Source organism: Oryzias melastigma, linkage group LG11 (assembly GCF_002922805.2).
Source record: "Oryzias melastigma strain HK-1 linkage group LG11, ASM292280v2, whole genome shotgun sequence".
Lineage (NCBI taxonomy): Eukaryota > Metazoa > Chordata > Actinopteri > Beloniformes > Adrianichthyidae > Oryzias > Oryzias melastigma.
The window spans coordinates 12348414-12374161 of NC_050522.1; the positions used below are offsets into that span (position 1 = coordinate 12348414).

The 25748-nt window shown below is 40.7% G+C and overlaps 2 protein-coding genes across 3 annotated transcripts; one reads left to right on the top strand and one right to left on the bottom strand.

Annotated features, from left to right (window-relative positions):
* The first annotated feature begins 1561 nt into the window (after nucleotides 1–1561).
* Nucleotides 1562–13913, top strand: LOC112136368 (polyhomeotic-like protein 1). 2 transcript variants are annotated; one of them, XM_024258034.2, is made up of 15 exons: nucleotides 1562–1948; nucleotides 3780–3904; nucleotides 5353–5469; nucleotides 5632–5709; nucleotides 6646–6768; nucleotides 6848–6991; nucleotides 7062–7143; nucleotides 7567–8537; nucleotides 8644–8779; nucleotides 8860–9029; nucleotides 9112–9202; nucleotides 9828–9915; nucleotides 11476–11695; nucleotides 12086–12299; nucleotides 12567–13913. In XM_024258034.2, exons 2-15 carry the CDS (start codon nucleotides 3782–3784, stop codon nucleotides 12716–12718), a joined length of 2709 nt encoding a protein of 902 aa, XP_024113802.1. In that variant the 5' UTR covers nucleotides 1562–1948; nucleotides 3780–3781; the 3' UTR covers nucleotides 12719–13913. The 2 variants fall into 2 exon arrangements, with proteins under 2 accessions (XP_024113802.1, XP_024113811.1); XM_024258043.2 differs by having other exon boundaries at nucleotides 1564–1948; nucleotides 11494–11695.
* A 173-nt stretch (nucleotides 13914–14086) lies between these two features.
* Nucleotides 14087–24490, bottom strand: styk1a (serine/threonine/tyrosine kinase 1a). Its single transcript, XM_024258055.2, has 10 exons — nucleotides 24322–24490; nucleotides 21968–22020; nucleotides 18708–18917; nucleotides 18392–18619; nucleotides 18025–18206; nucleotides 16580–16648; nucleotides 15824–16038; nucleotides 15705–15745; nucleotides 14924–15020; nucleotides 14087–14805 (listed from the first exon to the last, which is right to left on the bottom strand). Exons 2-10 carry the CDS (start codon nucleotides 22017–22019, stop codon nucleotides 14610–14612), a joined length of 1290 nt encoding a protein of 429 aa, XP_024113823.1. The 5' UTR covers nucleotide 22020; nucleotides 24322–24490; the 3' UTR covers nucleotides 14087–14609.
* Between the last annotated feature and the right edge of the window lie 1258 nt (nucleotides 24491–25748).

A 25748-nucleotide genomic window follows, 5' to 3' on the forward strand; every position in this document is an offset into this window, starting at 1 on the left:
TTTATTTCTATAGGCCATTTCTTGTTCATAGACAATTCAAAGTGCATTAAATAAAATATCAAAAGAAACATTTTAAAGAAATATTAGAAGTGTAACCACTGAAATAAAAAACGTAAAGAAACTTAAAAAACTGATTTTAACGTGAGCTTAAAATGACAGTGTGGATGCAAACTTTTGATAAAAAAATAATCCAATGGAGCTGAGAACAGGTGGGTTTTTAACCTGGATTTAAATAAATAGTTTTAGGTCACTTTTTGGAAGACTTTTCCTGATCTGTGAAGCAAAGAAGCCGAATGCAACTTTTCCATGCTTAGTTTTGACTCTATGAACTGATAAACGACCAGATCCAGATGAGGTCTGGGGGGTACACACTGGGTTAGTAAATCAGACCTGTATTGGGTGCCAAACTATTCAAAGCTCTATAAAACTGAAATAGACTTTAAAGTCCATCCTCTGGCATCCTCAGAACTGGAGAGATGTGGTCTACTTTTTTGGTACTTGAGAACCTGAGCAGAGTTCTGAACACGCTGCAGTTTCCTGATTGAAATAAATTAATTGATGAAATGTATTACACCTAATTTTATTTCCAAAGTGTGTTATTTTATTATTTTTTTTCTTTTTCAAAACTGAAAAAAAATTAATAAATATACAGATAAGTAAATTAAATACATGAAAAATAAACTGCAAAACAACATTATGCACAATATAGTATAGACATGAACACTAACTTAAGAAAAATAATTAAAAAATAGAGAGTAAATTACAATTTAGGCTTTAATTTTCAAAGGTTGCAAATATTCATAGGCTTCAAATCTTTAAAATTTTTATCAGATCAATGTGCTTATTTGTTTATGTTTTTCATTGTTATTATAATTGTATCATAGTTTTTATTATTATTTTTATGTTTCTGTTTATTTATTCATATTTTAAAATGCAAAAGCACAAATGAATGTTTGCATTTATTTACATGATTTTTTTTTTTTTTAAGAATTTCCACTCCAATCATCTTTTGATTTATTTCAGAAGCATTCCCAGTGATCTTTGAATTTGTATGCTTTTTTTTTGCAAAAAAATAAAAGTGACTATTTGCATTTAATTTTCTAAATATGTGCAGACAGTGCTGAATTTTTTTCTCTGTCAAACCGACCTGGAGGAAGGGTTAAGGTTAGATTTGAACATAGACTGTATATTCACTGGGCATATCAACCCTCCCCTTTCACGTTCCAAATAGGAAATACCTTCTGGCTTCAAGAAGTCAAAACCCAACAAACGTTTATGCTCTCCCGCTAGCTTACAGCACCTCACAACCCCAACCTAATATTATAACACAAATGGAGAGTAGTATTAGAGCTATCCAGCCATACACCTTTGAGCCTGATGCCAAACAAAGCAGATGCACCAGAATGGAGCGAAGCAAGAAGCTAGTGGCTTGCCGTAGTAGTTTCTACGTCACATCTACAGGCTTCTTCCAACAGCATATTTTCGTCTGCTCCTGATTCACAACGATTTGGATACATACATATTAGGAAAAGCAATGGGGAGCTTAATTTTCTTCGTCTGGGTCCTCTATTATCAGAAAATGTCACAAGAACATGTTGAAAACACTATTTTCACCACAGTGGGTCTTCAGATGAGGAGCTGCGGGTCTCCCTCATCCTCCGGCTCCCTCCATCTTTTTTCCCGTCATCCCGTCGCGCCGGAAAGGGCAGTGCGGGAGAGAAAAGGAGGCGTTGCCCTCCTCCTCCCCTCCACACAACACATCAGCTGCAAATTTATGCAGAGCAGCGGAATCAGTGCTGCCGTCCAGCACGGAGGATCCAGAAGGGAGAGGCGGCGCCGGCCAGCTCGCTCTTACAGCCGGGAAGGCCGCGGAGTCACTCGGACTCGTCGTGCTGCGGTGCGGGGCAGCCGGTGCAGGAGGAGGCGGGGGAAAGCCGCAGCTGTGACGGTAAGAGAAGGGAGCCCGAGTCCCGTTAACCGAGCCAGACTGCGGCTAGCGGGATGCTAGGAGGAATAGCCTCCGGTGGATCCAGTGTCAACTGGTCTGAAACATGGAGGGCAGCTAGCCGAGGTTAGCTCCTCGCTCGCTGCTCAGGTGAACGCTGCAGCTGAAGGAGACTTTTTCAGGAGAAATGAGTGATAAAAATGCTGCTGGTTTACTCCCGGTGCATCTACATACAAATAAAAAAATATATTCATTAAAAAAACGTGAATTATCCGAATCGTTCTGCACTAAAACTCACTGGATTGTTTGCAGCATCAGTTGTGTTAAATGTATTTTTCTGAACATATAGTAATGCTTTTGGACATTTTCTTTTTTCAAATTGCATACTTTGCAAATATTAAATGTATTTTATTTAATTACTAACAAATGTAATAAAAAAAAAATCAGCTATAGGCCTAGAAAGTGGCTAAAGTGCATCCCTAAAGTTGCCTCTGCTGACCTGCTGTTTGCATAAAAAACTTTATTGTTTCTTTTATAATGACTGTTTTCAATATAACTTTATTTATAAAAGAAAAATCATTAGCATCTTTGTTTATAGATGCTATATATTAATTATCTTGAGATTATTGTTGCTTCTAGAAAAAGCCTCAGGTAGGTGGAACTGACAAATAACAATATTTACTATTATTTAATTTAATCCTAGGGTCTGCAACTTTTAACTCTAAAATTTCCATTTGGGCTGCCTTTTAAGCCAGCACATTTGACTTAACCTTTTTAGAAAATGATATTTAGTTTATATGGCCATTAACCCATTCATTTATAGCTTTAAGGCTATGTTTTATTTGTCTATAAATAACAACTTTATTCCCTTTTAACAGCAGCTCATATAAGTTCCTTTCAAAATAAAATACAAATATGGCCCCTTATGTCATTATGACTTTTTCTCCTTTTATTTAAAAAAAATAACATGTTGACATTGGATCCCAATTTTTTTTTTTTAATCTAAAGTGCAAATATGTACTTTGAAAAACTACTCTAAGCTACAACTTGTGCAGCACAGATTATAATATACGCATAACTTACTTCACATTTATTCACATAGTACGAACCACACTGGAACAAGTGGCTCCAGAGCCTCAGGTTGGAAACACCTGATTTAGTCCAATACTGGCTGTATAACCAAATTTTCCATTTACAAACCTGACAAATGTAGTCATTCCAGCAAAAACGTTTAAAACTAAATTTGAGCTTTTTCAACATCCTAGAAAATGTTTTTTTTTTTTTAAGAAAATCACTTACTGATAAATAACAATTAAACAAATTATTTTAACTCAAAAGTTACAGATTGAGAAAAAGTGAGTCATATTTCAATTCTCCATTTTTTTAAATTAGTATTTCAGTTTTGCTCTTTTGATTCAAAACTCAAGACTTAATGTTAAGTTAATGAATTAAAATATGCAAAATACTATTTATGTTTGAATGCAGTTATATTTCTGTGAAAAAAAGTTGGCATTTTACGTCTCCTCAAAGGTAGCAGTAGTTCTTTTTCTGTGGTTTTTAGACATTATTTTTTTTAAGACACTGCCCCCTATATGCGGAAACTACTTCCAAATTAAATTAAGATTAAAAGAATAATTAAAATTGATCTGAATTTATTTTTTTCCCACTTTGTGGATTAAATCAAATGTCGCTCATCTCATTTTGTCCACTGGCTGCTCATACTCGGTGAAGTTTGTTGAGAACGCAGTCAGGTGTTTCTTTTCCCATCGGCCAGTCTCTCGCCGGCGCCTTGCTGCGTTTTCATTGATGCTCGGCTCATCCGTCTTCTCTGCAGCCATGGAGACGAGCGGCGAGCAGAACCAGCAGGGAACCTCGCCCAACGGGAGCTCCGCGTCTGGAACGAGCCCCCGAACCTCGGCGATGAATTCCATGTCTCTGTATGAGCGACAGGCTGTGCAGGTAGCTGTGTGTGTCTGTGGAGTGCGGTCTGAACTGAACATTTAGGCTTTGTTTGGTCCTGATAGATGTTCAGCCTGACCTGTTCAGAGCAGTTTATCTTTTGTGTTTTTTCAAAAATGTCACAAAATTCATCAGCTTTCATACAAAAGTCCTCATCAAATAAGAACCATTCCTGATCTCTTATTACCTTTGGGGACATGGAAATCTCCAATTGCAATTTCAGGGCTATTTTAAACGAACAACTGGAACTGGTACAGAAAATAAGCTTTTCTGAATGTTGTCTTAAAGTCAGTTTTTGTCTCAAATTTGGTTTCCAAGCGCAGCAAAATCGAAGACGGTGACTTACAAAACTCGTGACTGATTAATTTTAAATAATAAAAGAGTAATCTAAGGTGCAAATGGAAATTTTAGCCCAGATTTTATAGAGAATTCAGCTCAGTTGGACTTGATGTTCTCTTGTCCTTCATATAAGGGGGTAGAAGTTCTACTGGAGGTCAGTCGTGGGACAGGTTCCAGTATGTTATTCCTCTCAATCTGATCCAACTCACTCATGCAGTGGCCAACCAAATTTCAACCCCTCCTTTGCCTTTGAGTTCAGAAGATGAATAAAAAGTAGATTAGTAAATGTATTCAAGGTTGTAATGATGCCACCTAATGCAGCCTTTTTTTCTCACTCCTCACATGACCAAGGAGGTCCTTCTTTAGGATCTTTTAAATTTATGCATAGCAGTTACTAAAAATTCACTTTACAGAGTATTTTTGGAGGGAAATATTCTGCTTCTTCTCTGTAGTTTAGAAGATGCTATTAGTGTTTTTTTTTCTCCTATTGTCCACAAAAAAAGCCTTATCCCCACACCATAACACTTCCTCCTCCGTGCTGCACACTGGCACCACCAAGTGTCCACAAACACACCAAGATCTGCTCCCCATTTTTAATCTGACTGCTTTATTGCTTTTTTGCTTTATAAAGCTTTTATTCAAATTCTCTGCATTTTAATATCGGGACTGCGCCTCAGGCCGTAGCACGAGCTGTTTGTGTTGCGCTGAGGCCAATTTGTCTTACCGGTTTATGATTGATGCTTTTGCTAACGAGCAGAAAGTGATTTTGAGCGACTGAATCACAGTGGAGCACACAGAGAGATGGAGTCTTGGTGTTGTTTTCCAGGCCTTTGTCACCCCGAGCCGCCATCTGTCTCTGTCACCCAGCACATACTAATCCGAGCGACCGCTCGCTTTGGACCCGCTCCTTATTACTGTACCAGATCGTACATCAGGCAGCTGGCGGGAGCTGCCGCTCCCTCCCTGCTCTCCTTTCTCTCACTCTGCGCTCTCCTCTTTCATTTATCTTTCTCAGTGGTGTTTTTATCCTCCTTTAGATCATCCCTCTTTCTCCACCTCTTCTCTTTTTGTCCACGTGTCCCATTTTTCTCGTCTGCTCCTCCCTCCAGGCCCTGCAGGCGCTGCAGAGGCAGCCCAACGCGGCTCAGTACTTCCAGCAGCTGATGCTGCAGCAACAGATCAACAACGCCCAGCTGCAGAACCTGGCTGCCGTGCAACAAGTGAAGGTATGTGTGGAGGTTTAGGATCCACAATGAGCAGTTCCACTGAAAGCCACAGGAGGCGGATGGAGAAACCACGAGTGCAGCTGCGCTGGACGGGTTCAGAGGCGGAACAAAGAGCCACGTTTCTGCATCTCTAAACACACTCCTCCTTCTTCTTCCTGTCAGGCGACTCTGGCTGCCAGCCGTCAGTCCAGTCCCTCCAGCAGCGGCGGCGGCTCTTCTCAGAGCACCAGCACCTCCTCTGTAAGCCTTCCTTGTCATCTCGTTTCCTCCTTTACTCCACTTAGTGCAGGGGTCAGCAACCTGCGGCTCCAGATCCACACGTGGCTCTTTTATCTCTCCATGGTGGTTCTTTGGCCAAACATAAAATAAATAATTGTGACTGCTGACCCAGCCATGTCGACCACATGAGTCAGCAGCTCCCTGCTAATGGCTGCTTAACCAAAACTACCTAAGGAAAACAAATAAACAAATCCTGGTAACTAAGACTACCAAGGTCCACCCCAAACTAAAATAACAAAACCCAGCAATGTAAGACTGCTGAGAACAAGGAAGGGGAAAAGAACAAAAATAAATAAATACAAGAAAAGAAAATAGCATTTTTTTAAGTAAGGATTACCTAATTAGCATTTATTAAATTTAGATTTATTACATTTATAAATTGATGGCTTAGGTGCACATAGAGGATTAACTATATAGGTTTTTACATCCCTGTTGACCTGAAGGCGTCTTGTTTGCTCAATGCTACCTTCAGAACGCACAGATTTTATATGCAAAGCAAAACTTTGATAAAAAGTTTGATCTTTCATGAGTTAAAAGTACATTATCTTAAGCTGCACAACATCGGTTACTAGCTGCACTGAGATGATCCTGTGTGGCAAAGTGTCTTTTATTTTTAAAAGAAGTTATTTGAGCTTGTGTCAAATGTAAAAAAAAATGTAATTTTGAGAGATGCTAGGTTTTTTAATTTTTGCTTTTGTTTGTGCCAAAAAATAGACGTAATTCATATCTATTATAAAAAAGGTCATGAATGCAAATCCACATTTCTTAAAGGTTTTGATCAGCAGAAAACGAGCCTAAATGCCTCTTTTCCTGTTAAAGCTTGCTGACCACTGACTCGGTGTAATAACATTTTTTCTGCTCAGTCATTTCTAAGGTTTGTGAATCATTGATTTTCAGGTGAGCGTAACGTCTGGATCCACAGCCAGCAGTCGTCCTTTGGGCGCCTCGGCAACCTCCACAATCAGCCAGTCGGTGCTGCTGAGTGGGACAGCGGGAGGGCAGGGTCAGATGTACCTGCGGGTGGGTTTCATCAGACTGGTCGCCCGACATAATTGACCCGTTCACATGTGTGATCTGCGTCTGTCGCCTCCTCCCTCAGGTCAACCGCTCCCTCAGGGCTCCCATCTCCTCCCAGCTGATCTTCATGCCCAGCAGCACAGGAACTGCGGCCGTGGCGGCTCTGCCGCAGCAGCAGGAGGCGACTCCTGCGTTGTCCTCCAGCAGCCAGACCGACAACGACCAGGTTTGGTTCGTCAAATTGTAGAGTTTAAAAGCTGCTTGAAGTCTTTCGTAATAGTTGGTTACTTGTATAGGTCCAGAATCTGGCCATGAGAGGCGTGTCCAATCCCAAAGGTGTGGGTGTGAAAACTGAAGCCCCAGAGAGGAACGAAGCAGGTGAAGCAGCTGCTTTTACTGTTGGTTTCTTTATTACACATGATGGAGCACAAATCTATCTTTATTTATATACCTTTATTTATACAAAATGTTGAAATTAAAGATAATAAAAAAATGTTTTTTGTCATAAATGAAAACTCTTCCATGGATTCTTTTAATTGGACGCCAAAAATGATCTTTAACTGGGTCATGGATCATGAATCCGTGTTCAGCTTCCTTCATAACCTCCTGAATGAGTTCTTGAAGTCTTTGTGAATCTCCAAATGTCCCTAGAACCTTTTTCAGATTTTTTTTTCTCATCTGTTCTTGAACTTCTTCATCATGAAAAGTTTTTTTGTTTGTTTTGTTGTTTTGTTTTCACACAGAATCAGGCAGATTTTGACTGTTTTTCTCACAGACTCTCATATTTTTTGTTTTTTTCAGCTGCCTTTTCCCTGGTCCAGCCCCCCCATCAGTCAAACCCCCAGTCTCCTACTAAACCAAGCCCCCAGCCGCCCCACATCAAAATCCCCACTTACCCTCAGCCCACTAACCTCAAAGCCCACCCCTCATCGTCCTCCGGGGTGTCGTCGTCCTCTTCGTCCTCCACCTCCTCCATCCCGCTCTCGCAGCTCCTGCTCCACGGAACCCGGACGCTGACCACGGGGAGCACGGCGCCCACCGCCGCACACGCCCTGGTGCTGACATCCAGCGCCGCGTCGCAGCCTCACGGTTACCCAGTCGGCACGGCCACCATCAAACCAGCGGTCAACACTCAGACTCTGGTGGTGCAGCCTCTGCAGAAGACCTCCATCGGGGCGGAGAAGTCGGGTCACGGGAACGCCCCCATCCCCATCCAGCCCAAAACTCTGCAGGGGCTCCGCCTCCCTCTGCAGCTGCCTTCAAGGAACCCTCCTCCCATCCTTCCTGCCCCACCTTCCTCCAGCAGCTCCGCCCCGACGTCCCAGCCCCCGCACATCCCCGTTCAGATAGTGGGGGCTAGGCAGAGCTCACTCGGGGGGGCCCAGGCTCTGGCCTTGGCCCGGGGCAGCTGCAGTCAGGAGGGGGCAGCCGTCCTCAGCAGCTCGTCCAGCCTGCTCACCATGGTGGCGTCCATCGCTTCCAGGGAGGCTGGGGTGGTGGGCCGAGGGGTGGGGCTGAAGACACTTCAGTCCCCCCAGGAGGCCCCCCTGCTGGCTCAGGTTCCCCAGGTGCACCCGCAGGCCAATCAGAACTCTGGACAGAACCAGAACGGACTTGTGGCGCTAAACTCCGCCTCCTCCCAGCCCCCCACAGTTTCATCTCGTTCGCCTTCACAGTCCCGCCCCCCGAGCTCCCACCCGCCGCTGGCTGAAGAGCAGAGGCGAGCCGGGGTGACCGCCAACGGAGACTCTGTGGGGGGTCAGACCCCGCAGGTCAGCTGATTCTTTATGCATCATTTTGGATTTATGTTTTCTGTAAACCCCCTCCTCAGAAAATTGATTTCTCGCCATCTGTTTTTATTCACCAAACTCTCAAAAGGTGAAGCAGATTCCTGTGTCACTAAAGAGGAAATCCGACTCCAATTCACAAAATGATGAAGATGCCCCCCCTCCACCGCGGCTGCAGGCAGTCAGAGACTGCGTCTCATCGTCCCCCGCCAAACCTGCGTGTGCAGGTAAGGCTGCAGCTGAACAAAACGCCTGCGTTCACGGCCCCGCCTTTATTCCCTCTTCATCTTTGTCACCATCTCCACAGGCTCTCCTCTTCCTCCAGCGTCTCCCTCCCCCATCCCGGCGCTCTCCGTGTCCCGTGGACCCTGCGGACAGGGGGAAAAAGCCCCGCCTCCTCAGGCTGTGGTCAAACCCCAAGTTCTCACACACCTGATAGAGGGCTTTGTTATTCAGGAAGGGGCGGAGCCTTTCCCAGTGTGTACATCCGCCATGCAGATGTATAATTTCTCGTTTTTTGGTGAAGTTCACTGAGGTTTTGATTTTCTTTGGCTGACAGGTATGCGGAAACATGAAAGACTCGGCGGGGGAGGATGTGGTGCTCGACAGTCCAGACACTAATCAGTCTGAAAACGTAACCACGGCAACAGGTACCCGCCAGAAAGCTCTGCTTCCTGTTAGATTCTTGATAATCCTTGAGTTAATATAAGGATTAAGCAGTTATAGATATAAAATAATCAGCAGTATTAGCCCGGAAAAGGAAAAACTAAAATAAATTCATTTAGAAATGTGATTGAGAAAATTTGAAGAAGAAAAAAACTTTGAATTATTGTTTTCAACTGCAAATATTATTTTAAGTTCCTAGTGGTGTTTTAATTATGATTATAACGTTTTTAGCCAAAATCCCACAACCTGAATGTCTTTAAAATAAATCATATTTTACGTTGATCTGAACCCACTGTTTCCAAAATCTCCCCTATCTGGGTGTGGTCATTGGTGCTGAGCTGAGTGGCTCCGCCCTTGATCCCTCCTTTTTGGTGATGCTAACTGTGTCTCACGAGTGTAAATCTTCACCGCTGCTACAAAAAGAAGATTCAAAAGGCGAAATACTCAGAAATGCGAAACAAAACAAATTTTTACTACATTTGTTCTCTTTCATACGAAAAACATGATTTTCATCAGAGGGGGACTTTAACAAATTCAGAATTGACCCTCTCAGATGCACATTTCTTTTGTGATCTAATTAATTTTTTCCTTAAACCTTTTCCTCCCCAGTGCTGAAGTGTGAATACTGCAAAAACTTTGCTCCTGCGAGTCAGTTCCGAGGGACCAAAAGGTTCTGCTCCATGTCTTGTGCAAAGAGGTACATATGCAATGCATGCAACCGACCGCATACGGAACGCGCCATGCTAGAATACTGCACTGCTGCTGCTGCTGCAAACAGCTGTGTTTTCAGAACACTTATTGGGTTTTACATATTAAAAAACATTTCTGTTTACTTGATCCATTTTTTTAATAAATGCATTTTGTGTTTTTTTCTGTTGGATTAACATTTAAACTAGAAATGGGCTGTTTGAAGTGGATGGTCTCTCCTGCAGTTTGGAGCCAAGTCAGATTTTTATTTTTTTTATTGATGCTCCAGATAAAGAAGACTCTGACTTTTTGTCTTACTGCAAGTAAATTCTGGTTTCCACAGAAAAAAAGGAAAAAAAAGACAATATTTACATAAAGATAACAAAAACTGTTGGAAGGAGTTAATAGATTTCTTGCCTGATACTTTTTTGTTCATATATTCCTGTTTTTCTTTTCAATCAACATATTCAAACAAACTGAACTAGATAAGGTAGATTTAAAAGTCAAAACTAAACACATCAGATGGAAATTACATTAATGGCTAATCTTATTAAATTCATTTAAATGGTGAGCTTTTTATTTCTGTTTAAAGTCTCAAATTTTAGATTTTTTTAAACTGATAAATAGAAAACAATGTGAGAAATATAATAGAACAAATATAAATTCTGAATGTGAGTGAGATGCGGTTCTATATTGCTTTTTCAAAACAAAAATGTAATTAAATACTAAAAATCAATATTAAAATCCAGCAAAAAATCGATTATTAAATATTAGTTATTCACCAAACGTACCTACATATGATTTGATGTTCTATGTTTGTATGTTTTTATGCCTGTTTTATGTGTCTGTATGTATTTTCGTCATTTATATTTGACTTTTTAGGTTAAATAAGATAATTTATTGCCACTGTGTTTGCAGAAATTATATGGAGCTAATATAAACTTTTTGCTCAATGTCTCTTCTTTTTTTAGCACTATATAATTAAACTTTCCAGACTCTGTTTTTAATTTTATTTAGCATATTTTCAATGCACAACTAATAAAAAGTATTTTATTTTGCACATTTAGATATATAAATAGTTTTTCTATAAAAGATTTACTATTTTTTTCTGTGGAAATACTTAAATAATGCAGGTCACACCATAGTTCTTCAGGACGGCCCAGTAAAAAATGAAAGTTCTGAATGCACATCACCTTTGTAATCGTGGTTAAGCTGCTCCTGCACGCCGTCGATGTCGGCGTCCTGCAGCTGCAGCTTTAAACCAACAAAGCATGAATGTTTGTGTTCCTGTTTTCTGTCATAACTTTGTAAAAGTTTTTCTCTTTTATTTATTTTTATGGCAAACTGCATTGCATTTATTATTGTGTTATTTATTTCTCTACATAAACAATGCATTGTCTGCATTGTTTGATACAGTATGTTTGCATTTTTCAGTTTGTTCTTTTTGCTTCTGCTTTGAGTTTGTCTCTTTGCCTGGCGCCTGTGTGCGACGCCGCAAAGGGACAAACAAACTGTTTGTTGCTCGTCCTGCCTCCAGTACCGTATATGTCACTCTTTGTCTACGATACAGTATGTATTGGTTCCCCAGGTACAACGTCAGCTTCAGGCAGCACATGCCCGTGCGGCAGAGCCACGGCCAGCGTCGGGGCCCGGAGCACGCCGCGGCGCCGGAGCAAAGCCATTTATCCAACTCGGACGAGGAGGGAGGAATCGCCAGGAGGAGGGTTCCCCGCCGGACCAGCTCGGAGATCGCCAGCGCCAAGATAGCAGGGAGACCCATTCCTGTCAAGGTGATCCTGCAGAACTCCTGGGAGAACAAATTTGTTTTTTTATTTTTGGGGAAAAAAATAAAAATATCAGGTTTTTCATAATTTTTATGCATTAAATTATTCAAACTGTTTCTTATGAGGAATTACAGAATCTATTTTTGATCAAAAACAGATTATACTTTTAGAGTAGTTTGCTGCCATCTAGTGGCTACTGTTGCTAACTGCAATGTGTCTTCTAATTTAGTTTTTAAATCTTTTCTTACCTGCAAAGTTTATCTTTTATATTTAAACTGAATATATTTATCAATTTGAGGCTTTTACTTTTAAATTAACTGTTTACTCAGCTAAGACTGATTTTGAAGGTTCTGCTCTGGTCCTGTCCTGACCTTTTCTTCTGCTCCTCAAACTCAGTGCCGGTCAGAGTCCAGCCATTCAGAGGAGGAGTCCACCGCCGAGGAGGATGAAGACGACCCAATGTCACTGTCCCCCGCCTCCTCGGCCTCCTGCCACCAGCCACCGCCGCCGCCTCCTCTGCCGCCAGAGAGCTCCGCTCCCACCTGCCCGCCCACAAGCCCCGCCCAGTGGAGCGTGGAGGAAGTGTCGCAGTTTATTTCTTCACTTCAAGGTGAGAAGAATTTACTTTTTTGAAAGGGTTTACCTGAATTATTCCAATTTTCAATTTTTTTAAATATTTTTTTTATTTATTATACATTTCCTTTATTTATTTGGAAAATATGTTTAAATGGCTTGAATATAAGTCTAATTAATAATTTTTATAGCACTTTTAAGTGACCAAACAAAGGAAATATCTGAGCACTCCATGTTTTTTTTGCCCTTTAAAGTGTTTCTGATTTTATTTTTCTTCTCACCCCTCCATCGTCCTCCCTCTCAGGCTGCGAGGAGCTCGCCTCCATGTTCCTGTCGCAGGAAATCGATGGCCAGGCGCTGCTGCTGCTGAAGGAGGAGCATCTCATGTCCACCATGAACATTAAGTTAGGCCCCGCCCTGAAGATCTGCGCTCACATCAACAACCTGAGAGACTGAACCGCGTTCAGACGAGCCGACGCTCGGACCAAACCCCCGAAGGAGCCGCTGCCGCCTGCACGTCCGCCTGAGGTTCTTCTGCAGAGAAGGTCCAGGTTTTATCATCACAACACCAATGGAGTTCAAGCCGACACACTCAAATGTGATTAATGAAAGGGCTCCTCCTGCGTCTTTAGTTTGAAAGTCAAAAGAAAAGGAGAATCGGATGAAGCTATAATTTGTTGCAAAATGTTATTTGAGAAGAAATCCCTCAAAGATGGAAAAATTTCCTTTTTTTTGATGAATGTTGTCAGGAAAACGTCAATCTCACAGGTGATGTTCGGATAGACTTTTGTGGTCATCGTTTGTGAATGATGGCGGTTCTGTGATGAACAGGGTACAGAGCGAGTTACAGGGTACGAGTCCAAATCAGGTCCCTGAAAGCTTCTGCCGAGTCGGGGTCCACCTCAAAAAGAAAAGGAAAGCCGTCTACAATGGAAGTAGTGTGGAGCGTCTTGGTGTGAATTTCTCCATTTGAGAAGCCTGGAGCTGAACTTTAGGACGTGTAAAGTTTGCCTTTTTCTATTTAATTGCACATTTCTTTGCTGGACCGCCTCGTTTGAGCTTTTTCTGATGTAGAACTGTGTTCATGTTTTGTGTGAACCTGGTGGCCTTTCTCTCTAGTCTTTAGATTTTAGATGAGGATTGTCGTTTTTTGTTTTTGTAAAGCTGCGTTTCATATCATTCCTTCTTTTTTCTATCAGTGCTCACTGTTTTTTTACGAACTCAGGCGACGGCGTCTGTTGCCTTTTTCCTGACTGAAAAGTAGCGACCTTTATCAAGGAACCTGGTCTTCCTCATAGCTTTGTCACTTAGTGTGTAACTACAACCAGTATTTAGCTTTCTAGCGATCTCTCCTTTACTGTTAGTGACTGTGACTCCTGAAGCGTTTTCTTTAAAAAGGGTCATGCTTGACCGCTGTGCGTTTTTAGTTCAGCCCCTTCAGGATTTGCGAGCCTCAAATTCTAGTGTCGTTTGGCAGATTAAGACTTTCTGTTTGTCCAAAAAAAAAAAAAAGTTTTGATTTTTATTTATAAAAGAGGAATTGCAGAACTGAATGTGTTGCAATAAAGCTGTAAAATCCTGGAGGAGGCTGCTTTCACGGAGGTTGATACTTCACTGCAAATAAAGAATCAAGGAGCTGTTTTGAAACGTTGATGTCTGTGTATTTATTGATCCAAACGATTCACGTATGTCTTTGTTTTCCTCGTCTGAGCGGCTCAAAACTTGTCGGATTTGATATCTAATATATTTGCTAACTTTTTTTCAACCTGTAATGTTAGGTGAGGGATGTGGAGGTTGTGAACTAGCAGTAGAGAGTTAATTAGGTGAATTTCTAATGAACTCTTACTGCTTCTTAGAAATTATAGCCTCATTTTTAATACAGTACCGGTATCAAATGGACCAGTCAATTCAGGAAAGCGTTTCCACTCAAAGTTGAACCATCACAACACATGCAGGGTGAAGCTAACAACAATGGTAGCTCAGTTTTCTGGTCAACCTTTTTCCAGTTGGTTGCAGCTTGAATCTTATTGCATTGTTGTCAATTTAATAGTTTTTTATAGAATTAAAAGCTGAACAAATCAAACATTTTGACGTTTTTTATGTATAAATCCATTCAACCTCAAACAGCAAACATTGATCAAATATTTACAGATAATAAATAGTACATATAAAGTTACAGTGCTTCAAAAGTGTAATCAAGTCTTCTCGATGTGCAAACAAAAATACAAAAACATGACGAATCATAAAAAAATATACTTCTCATTTGTTGTGCACTTCATTCTCCGGGAGTGATCAAACACCAGCACCAGACAACCTCCTTCAAGTGTTCTCAAAGGATCCCAACGGATCACAAAAAGGCCGAATCGGCCGCTTCTCTCAGTCCCGCGTCCCTCATGTATCTGTCAAAGTTGGGGGGTTCTGAAACTCTTAGGGGCCTCCTCCCATCAGCTGATGTCTCTCCCGTGTGAAGAACTGCAATCAGCTCGGATGCAGATGGGCGGCGCTGGGGGGTGTAGTGGCCACACAGCTTCATGACTGAGTACCTGGAGCAGAAAACACCAAAAGCGTGGTGAATGATTTGACATTTGTCTCTCTTGAACCTCTTCAGATGAATGCTAGGACTCGTTTAGTAAAAAGTGAAGCTGCTGCTGCTGAACTCACAGAGAGCTGGAGCAGGTGGACGGCTGCCTGAGGTACTTTCCTCTCTGGAGATACTGCAGCAGTTCTGTCACAGGGACTTGAGCGAAAGGTGGACCACCTGCTCACATCAGAAGATGAAACATTAAACATGAGTGTTCCAAACACAAAAGTCTACAGCAGGGGTCTGCCACCTTTAGCACTTAAAAAGCCATTCTCAACGACAGTAAGAGTCTTTTTAGACTTTGATTGATTATGTCAAACTTTCGAGTTATTTTATATGTTGTTCTAATTATCACATTTTTTTTATTTAACATTGAATGAGTGGTGTGTCAAACTGTAAAAAAAGAAAAAAAAAAAAAAATCATTGCCATTTGGCACCCCGTCCAGCAGATGGCGCCTATCTCGCCTATTTCCAGGGCCCTGTGTGGTGTAAAGATGCTCAGAGGGGCTCAGTGTTGCATTTCCGACTAGCGACTGGGGGGGGGTTGAGTGGAAAACAAAAGTGAGAAGCTGAACTACTTATTTACTTATAAAAAATTCATTAAATATCGTCTTGGCAGCATTTTAAATCAGCATCGCCAAATGAAGTGTCGCAATATTTATTTCCCTGAATCAGTATTTATCAGGAGGCTTGCAGAGTTATTTGTACTGTGTTTCTTCTGTTTGTGAATAGGTTTGACTTATCTTACTGTTTTGATTTAAAAAAAGTAAATTTTCAAAATAAAAAACATATTTTTCTCTTTTCTTTGGCTCTGGAGCCTCAGGTTGCAAACCTCTGTTCTACAGCATGAAGGTTACTCACCTAGTGTCACCATTTCATAGAGGAGAATCCCAAACGACCATCTGCCAAAACCAGAGATGTCACATCAGTAACTGGGAGACAGTCGGTCCAATGAACTGGGTCTTCATGTTCCGACTCACATGTCACTGCTCTGACTCAGCCCACTCCTGGCCAGGACTTCAGGTGCCTGCCACTTCTTCAACCCCACTTCCTCCACTGCATTCGTTGAGGCGGCGTGGGTTCTCCTGCGGTACGCCGGGCCCAATCCCCACAGCTTAGCTGTCATGTCTGCACCAACCAGAACGCTACAAGCTCCCACGTTACCATGAATGCACCGCCGGCTGTGAAGGTACTCCTGTAGAGGATGAAACAGAGAAATAAGAGAAGAAGGGAGCAGAATAATGTACTTTAGAGTTTTGAGACTCAGTGAAGTCACTGAAAATGGTAGTTTACTCAGAAAACAAGATGATCAAGGAACAGTGACTAAGTGTCAAATCAAAATTACATTTTTCCGAAAAGAATTTGACCAAAATAGATCTTATCTGATGGATTTTCCTTTCATCTTTCACTGGGATCAGTAAAACTGAGTTTTTTTGTAAGTACTTATCTTTTTTTAAATAAAACTTAAACAAAAATGAAAAAGGAAATGAAGTCAGAGGAAGAAACAAATTATTGTTCTTTTTAAAAAGGGGTTTGTCTTTTTCTTCCTTTGTGACACAGTTGACAGTTCACATTTTTTAAAGAGTATTAGTGTACCACAATATGAAACCAGAATGGATTTGAACTAAAGAAGAAAGTTAAGTCAGTAAGGAGAGATAGTTCACACTTTCATTCTCTTCCAGTGAAAAAAACAATCAGTAACCCCCAGGCTTTTATTTTGAAGGACAGTAACCAACCAGAGCAGAGGCCACGTTTCCTGCCATAGTGAAGACTCGCTTCTCCGTCATCTCACAACCTGAGTTGTCCTTCAACGGAAAAAAATAAAAGAGGGAATGGGGAAAAGGAGGTGGAGTTTTGATTATCACATTTTGGTTTCTCTTTTTCTTAAGCTGGTTTGAACAAATTTAAAACATGAAACATGAAGAAACCACATTTTTTCTTATGACAATTAACTCTGTCAGTGACAACCTAGAACTTTAGAAAATGTTATAATATCTGAACAATAAAATAATGTCAGTAATGAGAATAAAATGCTTTAATAAATACAGTAAATATCAGTGTAAATTGTAATGTACGTGTCATGCTTTTTGCATTATTTATTCATTTATCCTTGATTTTATTGTTCTGTTTTTTCCTCAAGCACATTTCTGTTTCCTGTTCTTGTTTTTTAAATATCTGTCTTTTCTTTTTTGTATTTTTCTGTCCTTGTTAGGTTTTGTATTGTCAGCGTTTTACACATCCATGACGATTTCATACATTTGTCTTTTTTATTTGCATATTTCAAATCATGGTAAATGGCGTTTACTTGTATAGCGCTTTCTACCCTCCTTCGAGGGCCCAAAGCGCTTCACAGTCACAGGCCCATTCACCCATTCACACACACATTCACACACTGGTGGTGGCTCCGCTGCCGAACACTGGCGCCAACCTCCCACCAGAGGCAATTTGGGGTTCAGTGTCTTGCCCAAGGACACTTCGACACATGGGCGGGCAAGGCGGAGTCGAACCAGCTCACTTCTGATCAGGAGTCGACTGCCCTACCACTGCACCACGGCCGCCCCTAAATCATGTTTTTAATTTTTTGGGGGTGTTTTTATTTTTTATGTCATTCTTTTTAATTTGATGTTCAGTGTTTTATATATATCTTCTTAGATATTTTTTCCTAATCTTTCAAAACTGAAATTTGTACTTTTGTGTGTATTTTTTTTTTTTTACAATTGTTTTATTTGCTACATTTGACATATTTATGTTTCTGATTCCGAGGCCCTACGACGGACTGGCGACCTGTCCAGGGTGAACCCCGCCTTCGCCCATCAGCAGCCGGGATAGGCTCCGGCACCCCCGCGACCCCGAAAGGGAAGAAGCGGTCAAGAAGATGGATGGATGGATGTTTCTGATTCCATCTTGACATGTTTTTCAGTTATCATTCTTCTGTCATCTCTTTTTTCTAATCTTTAAGTGTAACTTTCATCTTAACACCTATTTTCTGTCCTCCACAATTGTTAAGATCAGATAAACTCCTGATAACACTTTTCTCAGTTTGCTTGAGTCAGTTTTTGATTTTTTTATCTTTTTTTGTGTGTAGATTGGCTCAAGCTGTCGTTGCTTTAGGATTGCCTGTTCTGCAGTGTAGACCTGAGCCTTGCAGAGTGCTGAAGGTGCGCTGACGTGCAGCAGGTACCTGTCTGCATCTCCACAGGAAGCCCAGCAGGTCTCTGTGCTTCAGCTCCTCCACCACCAGAACTAAAGGCGACTGCATCGACACAACGCCCAGCAGTGCGGGGATGAAGGGGTGGGGCCCCAGACTAGACAGGAAGGAAGCAAACCCCATAAAGTCTTGTTTCTCGCTGTTACTCGGATTTTCTGTGGAAAAACATTTGACAGGATAAAAAAAGGGATTAAATCTAACTTTTAAAATTAGGATTTATGACAAAATCTGATAGCGTTTGTCTTTTAAACTTAAAATAATCACAAATTAAAGAACTCAGACCAATTGTATTTATTGAGTGTGGAAGTGAATTATTAGATTGTGGCCTGAAGCAGCTCACCTTTGAGCACCCTCAGGACCACGTTCCTGTTGTCCATGCGCGCTCTAAAGTAGCTGACGGTCTCATTGGGTTTGATGGAGAAGCGCACAGGCAGAGCGGTGACATGACCAAAGCCTCCCTCCTGCCTCGGTGTGGGATTCTGAGGAGCTGCGGCCCGGGTCGGTTTTACATTCTGCTGGACCGTCATGGGAACCTCTTCATGTTCCAGAGGGTTGATCCCTGGTGGTGCTTTTAGGAGAGAATAGAGGCACAACTTATAAAACAACCAGTTTGAAAAGTGGAGAGCAAAAGAAACCAGCTTGGTGACATTACATACCATCGATTCCTTTCAGGTGGCGTCTGTGTGAGTTTTGGTGTCTGTGTGATGACCTGCGGTGGCTTTGATGGAGGTATTGTGGCGTTCTGTCTTGGGTCCGCTCTCTCCGAGAACAGACTTTCAGTAAAATGACAGTCAGGACAGTGAAGACGGTGAGGATGAGGAGGATGGCGGGGACTACAATCAGTTCCAGCTCATAATTTAGAGTGACTGTGGAGAAGAAAAAAGGGGATTTGTGAGTTCTTGACAACTAAACTCATTCCACAATCAAAGGTTTAATGCTCCCTGAAACTGAAGTTTCTGATGATGACAGGACGTTTTGTCCTCACATTACCTTCTATTGTTCACTGAAATTCAGACACGCTGTGATCACATTGACAGGCAGAATTGTCTTTTCAGTATAGGATTGCAAAGCTCCAGAATGAGTAACTTCAGAGGACGAACAGATCACTGAATCAACCGTCAAAAGGATTCTCACCCTCCTGATTTTTGGTGCATATTTGTCATAAAAAGCTGGTTATATAAATTAAAAATAGAGTTATTTAAATTAAAGATCAATTAGTCGAGGTCACATGTGGCCTCAAGCGCCGGCGTCCCAAATGCTTTCCAGCAAACCTGTCATTCTAGCCTCTTATTGGTAAAACTCACCTGATCCAGGTAATTAGCAGCAGAAAGGGTGGGGTTTCTGAAAAAGCAGCAGGACCCTTGAGGCCATGATTTAGATAACTCAAATAGTTTGAGGTGATTTTCCAGTTCAATTAATTACTATGGTTTGGTTTGCTTTCACACTGCACTCTAGAGAGTGAATCAAAACTGGAAGTGGTCTGCAATGCCTGGAAATGCCACAAATGTTCATACAAAGAAGAATCCCTGTGATATATTAGTTTTAAGTGGTGGTGGTGGTGATGGGGGGGTGATTTTTAGATGCATCGATTATGATCAATAAATTATTCTGTATCGTTTTATGAATTTAAAAAAAGTCAACAATCCATCCATCCATCCATTTTCTTGACCGCTTCATCCCTTTCGGGGTCGCGGGGGTGCCGGAGCCTATCCCGGCTACTGATGGGCGAAGGCGGGGTACACCCTGGACAGGTCGCCAGTCTGTCGCAGGGCCTCAATCACACACTCAGTCACTCACACATTCATACCTAGGGGCACTTTAGAGTCACCAATTAACCTATGAAGCATGTTTTTGGACGGTGGGAGGAAGCCGGAGTCCCCGGTGAAAACCCACGCATGCACGGGGAGAACATGCAAACTCCACACAGAAAGGATTCGAACCGGGGCCTTCTCGCTGTGAGGCGAGAGCGCTAACCACTTGCGCCACCGTGCAGCCCAAAAATCAACAATCAAAAAATGTAAATGATTCAAAGTAACAAGCTGAACTAAATGTGAATCAGTTTCACTCTGATATTTTTGAAGAACACACAAACATGGCTGACCTTCCAGATCTTGTCTTCCGATCGGCCCCAAAATCGTTTAAAGCGACCATCTTGAAACATTTTGGGTTTTTTATAGTGTCGAGGGTCATTCATATAAAAGTCAAAAGTTATGTCACGCCAAAATTAAACATGTAGGAAACACTACAAATTTAAAAAAGTCCAATGTGCGGCTAGCTGGAGAGTATTTATTTTGCTTGATGTGAGTTAAAGAACGTTTCATTAAAGCTGATCTGATGATATTGTAACGTTATCTTATTTGAGGTTGATGAGTTCAAGTAAAATGTTTCGCTTTTGATGCTGTGAAAAAAGAAAAGAAATAAAAATATATTGGTAATATACCAGCATCAGATGTAACTTGGTTACCAGAAACTTAAAAAAAATGTAATAAAAAGTGTTGCTTTCTTTGCCGTTTTCAGCACAAAATAATTATTTCTTATTATAGATATTTTTTTATTCTCAAACTGAGCTGATCTTCTCTTTGCCAACAAAAAACTTCAACCCTTTACTTCACAACTGCCCAACCCTTGTCCTCAAGCTCCACCACTACATGTTTTAGAGTTCTCTCTGCTGTATTTTCTGCTGACTTCCGCTGACTCAGGAGTTTGACGGAACACACCTGATCCAGGTATTCAGCAGCAAAAAGTGCAGGAAAAACAAGCAGGATGGGAAAGATTTCAAGGACAAGAGTTGAACAACCCTGCTTTACATTCACATGATCATATTTGCTCTAAAAACAGGAAGAGAAAGCCATGCACTGGCGTTACGTCTCCAAACGTCCCCTCGCTCTCATTGCTCCCGCCTCACATTGTTTGATGTGGGTGGAATGTGGAAACTCTCTTGTGGCTTTGGCACATTCTCGGGAGTGTCGTTGCCTTTGTGGAATGAGTAAAGACATGCTTGCACTTTTCAAGAACACAAAGGTTTTACGTGGTGTTTTTTTTTTTTTCGTTTTTTTTGGTGAGTTCCTGTAATAAAATATTTTTTATGAATAAAATTAGTTTTTGTTTCCTGTTGAATGTATTTCTAGAGAAAAACTATTTTTATTGGATGCAAAAATGGTTTGTTGAGCACTTGATGATGAATGAATGAATCAAATGAAATCAACCATTTAGGACTGAAACTCAACACTGAGACTCTGTCGTCACGCCTACCAACAAGCAAATCAAATGCATCACATGACGGATGTACTAACATGTTCCATGTCGGCTCCAGCTGTGAGAAAAGTTCAGGATTTGATGCAGCAGCTCTGTCAACTCTAGTCGAACTCGAAAAAACCAGAAATTTCCTTTGTAGATTAGAAAAAAAACTTTATAAAACTGCCTTAATATATACAAATTTACACTTTAGTTGGTCAGTTTGTTCTCTAAAGATTTAAGCTTTTTCCTTTTGGGACTGTAGAGTCCTAAAGGTGCAGAAATGGTTTTAGATGAAAACCCATCTCAACTTTTCTGTAGTGTCATTTCAGTCTGATAATATGTTTCTTAACCCCTTAATGCCTGACGTCGCAAACTATTTTGGCGATTTAGGTTTGGAATAAAAAAATGAAACCATCATTTATTGGCTGTTTTTTTCTACAGTTTTAGATAATGAAGTAATCTGAATTAAGTACAATACAAATGTGGTAAAAAGGTCAAAACAATGTACAGGAAGGGTGCCAGTACTTCCCCAAACCACTGTATGCACTGAGGAGATCAGAATGTGGAATTTCCTGCTTTAACTTAGCATTTCATAAATGTTTCAGGTTGAACCAGAAGCTAAAGAATAAGATTTAGTCCAGAAATAGAAGCTGAATTAAGAAGGGAAGTTTAAACTTACTGCACAGCCTGTCGTCCGATGCACAAACACTGTCTGTGGTGTTGGAAGTCATGCTGGAGAGAGACGAACACAGTTGTGTCAGAGGTGATCCATGACCACAGTCATGAAGGAGTGTCCCATGACCGGTTTTCTATGCGCTTTATTCCCATCAAACTAAACACAGACATTAGTCAGCGCATTGAGCGTCTGTCATCACACCCTGGAAAAACTGGACAGGTTGAAGTGCACAAATGAAAGAAACAAAAGTGGGTTTTGGTCGACGCCACATGAAACCTCTGACACGCTTCGGTTTGCATAACTTTAAATATGCAGAGTACCTTACAGCTGAAGTTTGCATACTCAAATCAGAGGGTTAACGTAACACTCATCCCCACAACTCCTTTATTATTAGGAATTTGGGATAATTTACTGTCAACTCAAAGGTGTACTATGCACTTTTTACCAAAAGTTTGTCAAGGAGAATGAACATCACAAAAACACATTGTGATTATTTAGTTCTTGTTGAAGTTTTACTTTTCATGTTTTTTTTTTCCACATTTCCTGTCCAGTATTTGCATCTGGTTTACTTCTAGCTTAATTTGTTTTTTTCAGTTTTCAGTGCTTTTGCTGATCAAATACAATAACTTTACTGCTAAATGAAAACTGATACCTGTCCTTTCTTATGAAAAACTATTAAAAATTAAATCAATTTAAATAAATAAATAAATGCTGGTACAGTAACCATCTTATTTTTTATGTATTAATGATGAATTAGTTAAGGTTGGTTGAACAACCAAACAATGTGAAAAACCTGCAGAATCAATGCTGCTTTGAAAGATTACTGGAAGGCCCAGCGTCTTAAAAACCAAACACAGTTCTAAATGTTCGACTAATGTTCTAAAAATTAACCTTTAGTTGACAGAACTCAGAGGTATTGTTTGAATAAAAAGAATGAAGATAAACCACTTACTACTCTGCAGGAGATTTTTAGAGACATTTAATGCCTATTTTTGTTAAAAGACATTAATGATCCGTCTGAGCTGTCTTATTTTTAGTCGTTAAAACAAATTTGGAACATCTTTATAAAAGAACATTTAAATGCCACAGAAATATTGCTTCATAAATATAAGATTTAGCTTTGAACAAAAAACATCTTAATGAAAAGTGAAAAAAAAAATTGGCCTCTTGAGAAAAAAGTAATTTCCACAAACACATAAATAACTAAGGGAAATAAAATAACAAAAATGATTAATAATAGTCCCTGACATGTTTCTGTCTGCATCTTTTGGACCTCAGAGAACCACAGTTAATGTAAAAAAAAAACAAAAAACAGTTGTCCTAAAGAACAGAATCCTGCAACACTGTGACCAGAATGACTTGGAAACTCAGACAGATGGATCAAAATGACTCCAAAAACACAATGAGGATTCACTCGTAAAAGATGCTGAACGACCTGAAAAGACCTGATAGACACACTTTGGGGAAAGTCTGAGTTCACAAGTCAGCAAGAAGACTTTTAGATTTTCTGGAGTCAAACTAATTCAGAAAACAGCAAAGAAACAGTACGGCATGGTGGTGGCAGTGTGATGGTGTGGGGCTGCTATTTCATAGAATAGAATAGAATAGAATAGAATGGAACATTTTTATTTCTATCACACTTTCCCCAGACAAAATCAGAAAACAGCATCAGATTAAATCAAAACACAGAGAGGTAATAAAAGACAACAATAATAAAGTTTAAAAGATAGTAAAACACAGACTAAAATCAACTAAAACTTTTCCTGAATAAAAAGGTTTTGACCTGGGATTTAAAACATTCAACTAATCAATCTGTGTTAATGGGAGGGAGTTTCAAAGTCAAGGAGCTTCGGCTTGAAAGGAGAGGTCTCCACTAGTATTAAAGCGGGTTTTGGAATGCTAAAAACAATTTCCTTGAAAGACCTCGAGTATCAGGCCGAAGAGTAGGGGGTTAAAAGATCAGAGATGTAGGTTGGTGCTTGACGATGGTACACTTATTCACTAATAACACTTTGTCAACACCTATTTCATGATCCTAAACACTTATTCCAATTGAAAGACTCACAAATGTCAAAAACTAAAATTAACCCAAATATGGAATAACTAGTAATCATGTAAGGTTGTTAATTTCTCATTTGAATCCAGCAGATTTGAACAATTCTTTAATTTTTTCTACATTAAAAAACTGCATATTTTCTAAGTATGTCTGTCTTTATGTAAATTATGCCTACTTTCTCCTTATTTTCTAATGGAGTGGTTAAAACATTTTAGCCCCACATTTAAACTTTCTCTTTAAAACTGGATCTTTTTGAAGCCCTTCTGGGCCGTCATGTCTTCATCAAAAACACTTGACCTACCTTGCGGTTTCCGCCACCCGCAGAGCAGCTAGTCTGAACACAGGTAGTCCATGGAATCACAGCACTGATGTGAGAAATGACATTTCAGATGTAATATGTTGAGATTGCGCTTCTGCGTGGAGGCGATACTGCTGCATCATGCTCCTCCGTCAGAAGTTCACGCCCACGTCGGCTCGTGTTGACTCTAACACGTTTGAGGCATCTCTGAAGTCAAAACACGCTTCAGCGTTTGACTCTGCAGGCTGGATCTGCTCGACCGGTTTGTCTGCATCATTCCTCTGATTTTCTGCCCGTCAGTCACTCCGATCAACACAAATGAACAACAGAGTGCAAAATGCAGACACAAGTCTGCTTTCCAAACAGATGTTAATCCTGCAGAAGGGTGTGAATGTCACATGTTCAATGGAATAAATGAGGTTGTAGCTTGTAGAGGGACATCACAGACTTGACTAACTCCTACTTTGAATATATTCTGTTAGTGTGAAGCCAGAGCCAATAGACAACAGAGTTTCAGTCTCAGTTGTACATCCTACCTGAACAACTCTCAAACTTTGTGTCCTCCTCTTTTTCCCGTCATGAACTCTCTGGAGTTCCAGTCAACTCTCCAGTTTTTCATTTTCACTCTGCTGGTCCAAAACACAGTGAAACTCACAGACACTTTTAGAGCAGAGTGTGACTTCACAGTTGTTGTTTATGTTCCTCTTTGTGCTGTGCCACGCCCACAACCCCTCCCCGGCACTTTTCCCCTTTCACCCTTATTACCTGCACCGCCCTGCACTCCTTCAGTATTGTCTTGGCTGCATTTGGACTTTTGTGAGCTTCCGTCTGTCTGATTTGATAAAATGAACTTTTGTCCAAATTAAGGAAGATTACAGTGAATATTTGGGCCTAAATGTTTCAAATTTTGTCTCAAAGTCTTAAAGAGCTTGGAGGCCTTAGAACACATGTGTCAAAGTCAAGGCCTGGGGGCCTTGACTTTAAAGTTTAAAGTTTTAAAGTTTAAAGTTTTAAAAATATTGTTTTAGTGTGTTCTATTCATGTTTATCTCGTCTGGCCCGCGAATTAAGGTGTGTTTTGGATTTTGGCCCTCTGTGCGAATGAGTTTGAGACCCCAGCCTTAGAGGCATAGAAGTGTCTCATAGAACCACTCTAACCACTCCTTGAGAACAATCAGCTGCAGACACTACAGTTTTGGGGTATCACACCCTTCATTCCAACAGATATCACACCTGTTCTACAGTCGCATTCTCTAATAAGGACTGGAATTCTCAACAACTCTTCAGTCTTACCAGATATCTCCAACCTGTCTCAGAATGCTCTCCATTTAGCTTCAATGACTCAAGAATTAAAATACCACACAGATTTATGAACTTTTACCATTTTCCGTAAAAACCTCATGTATACATCTGTATATTTAACTTTTCTTC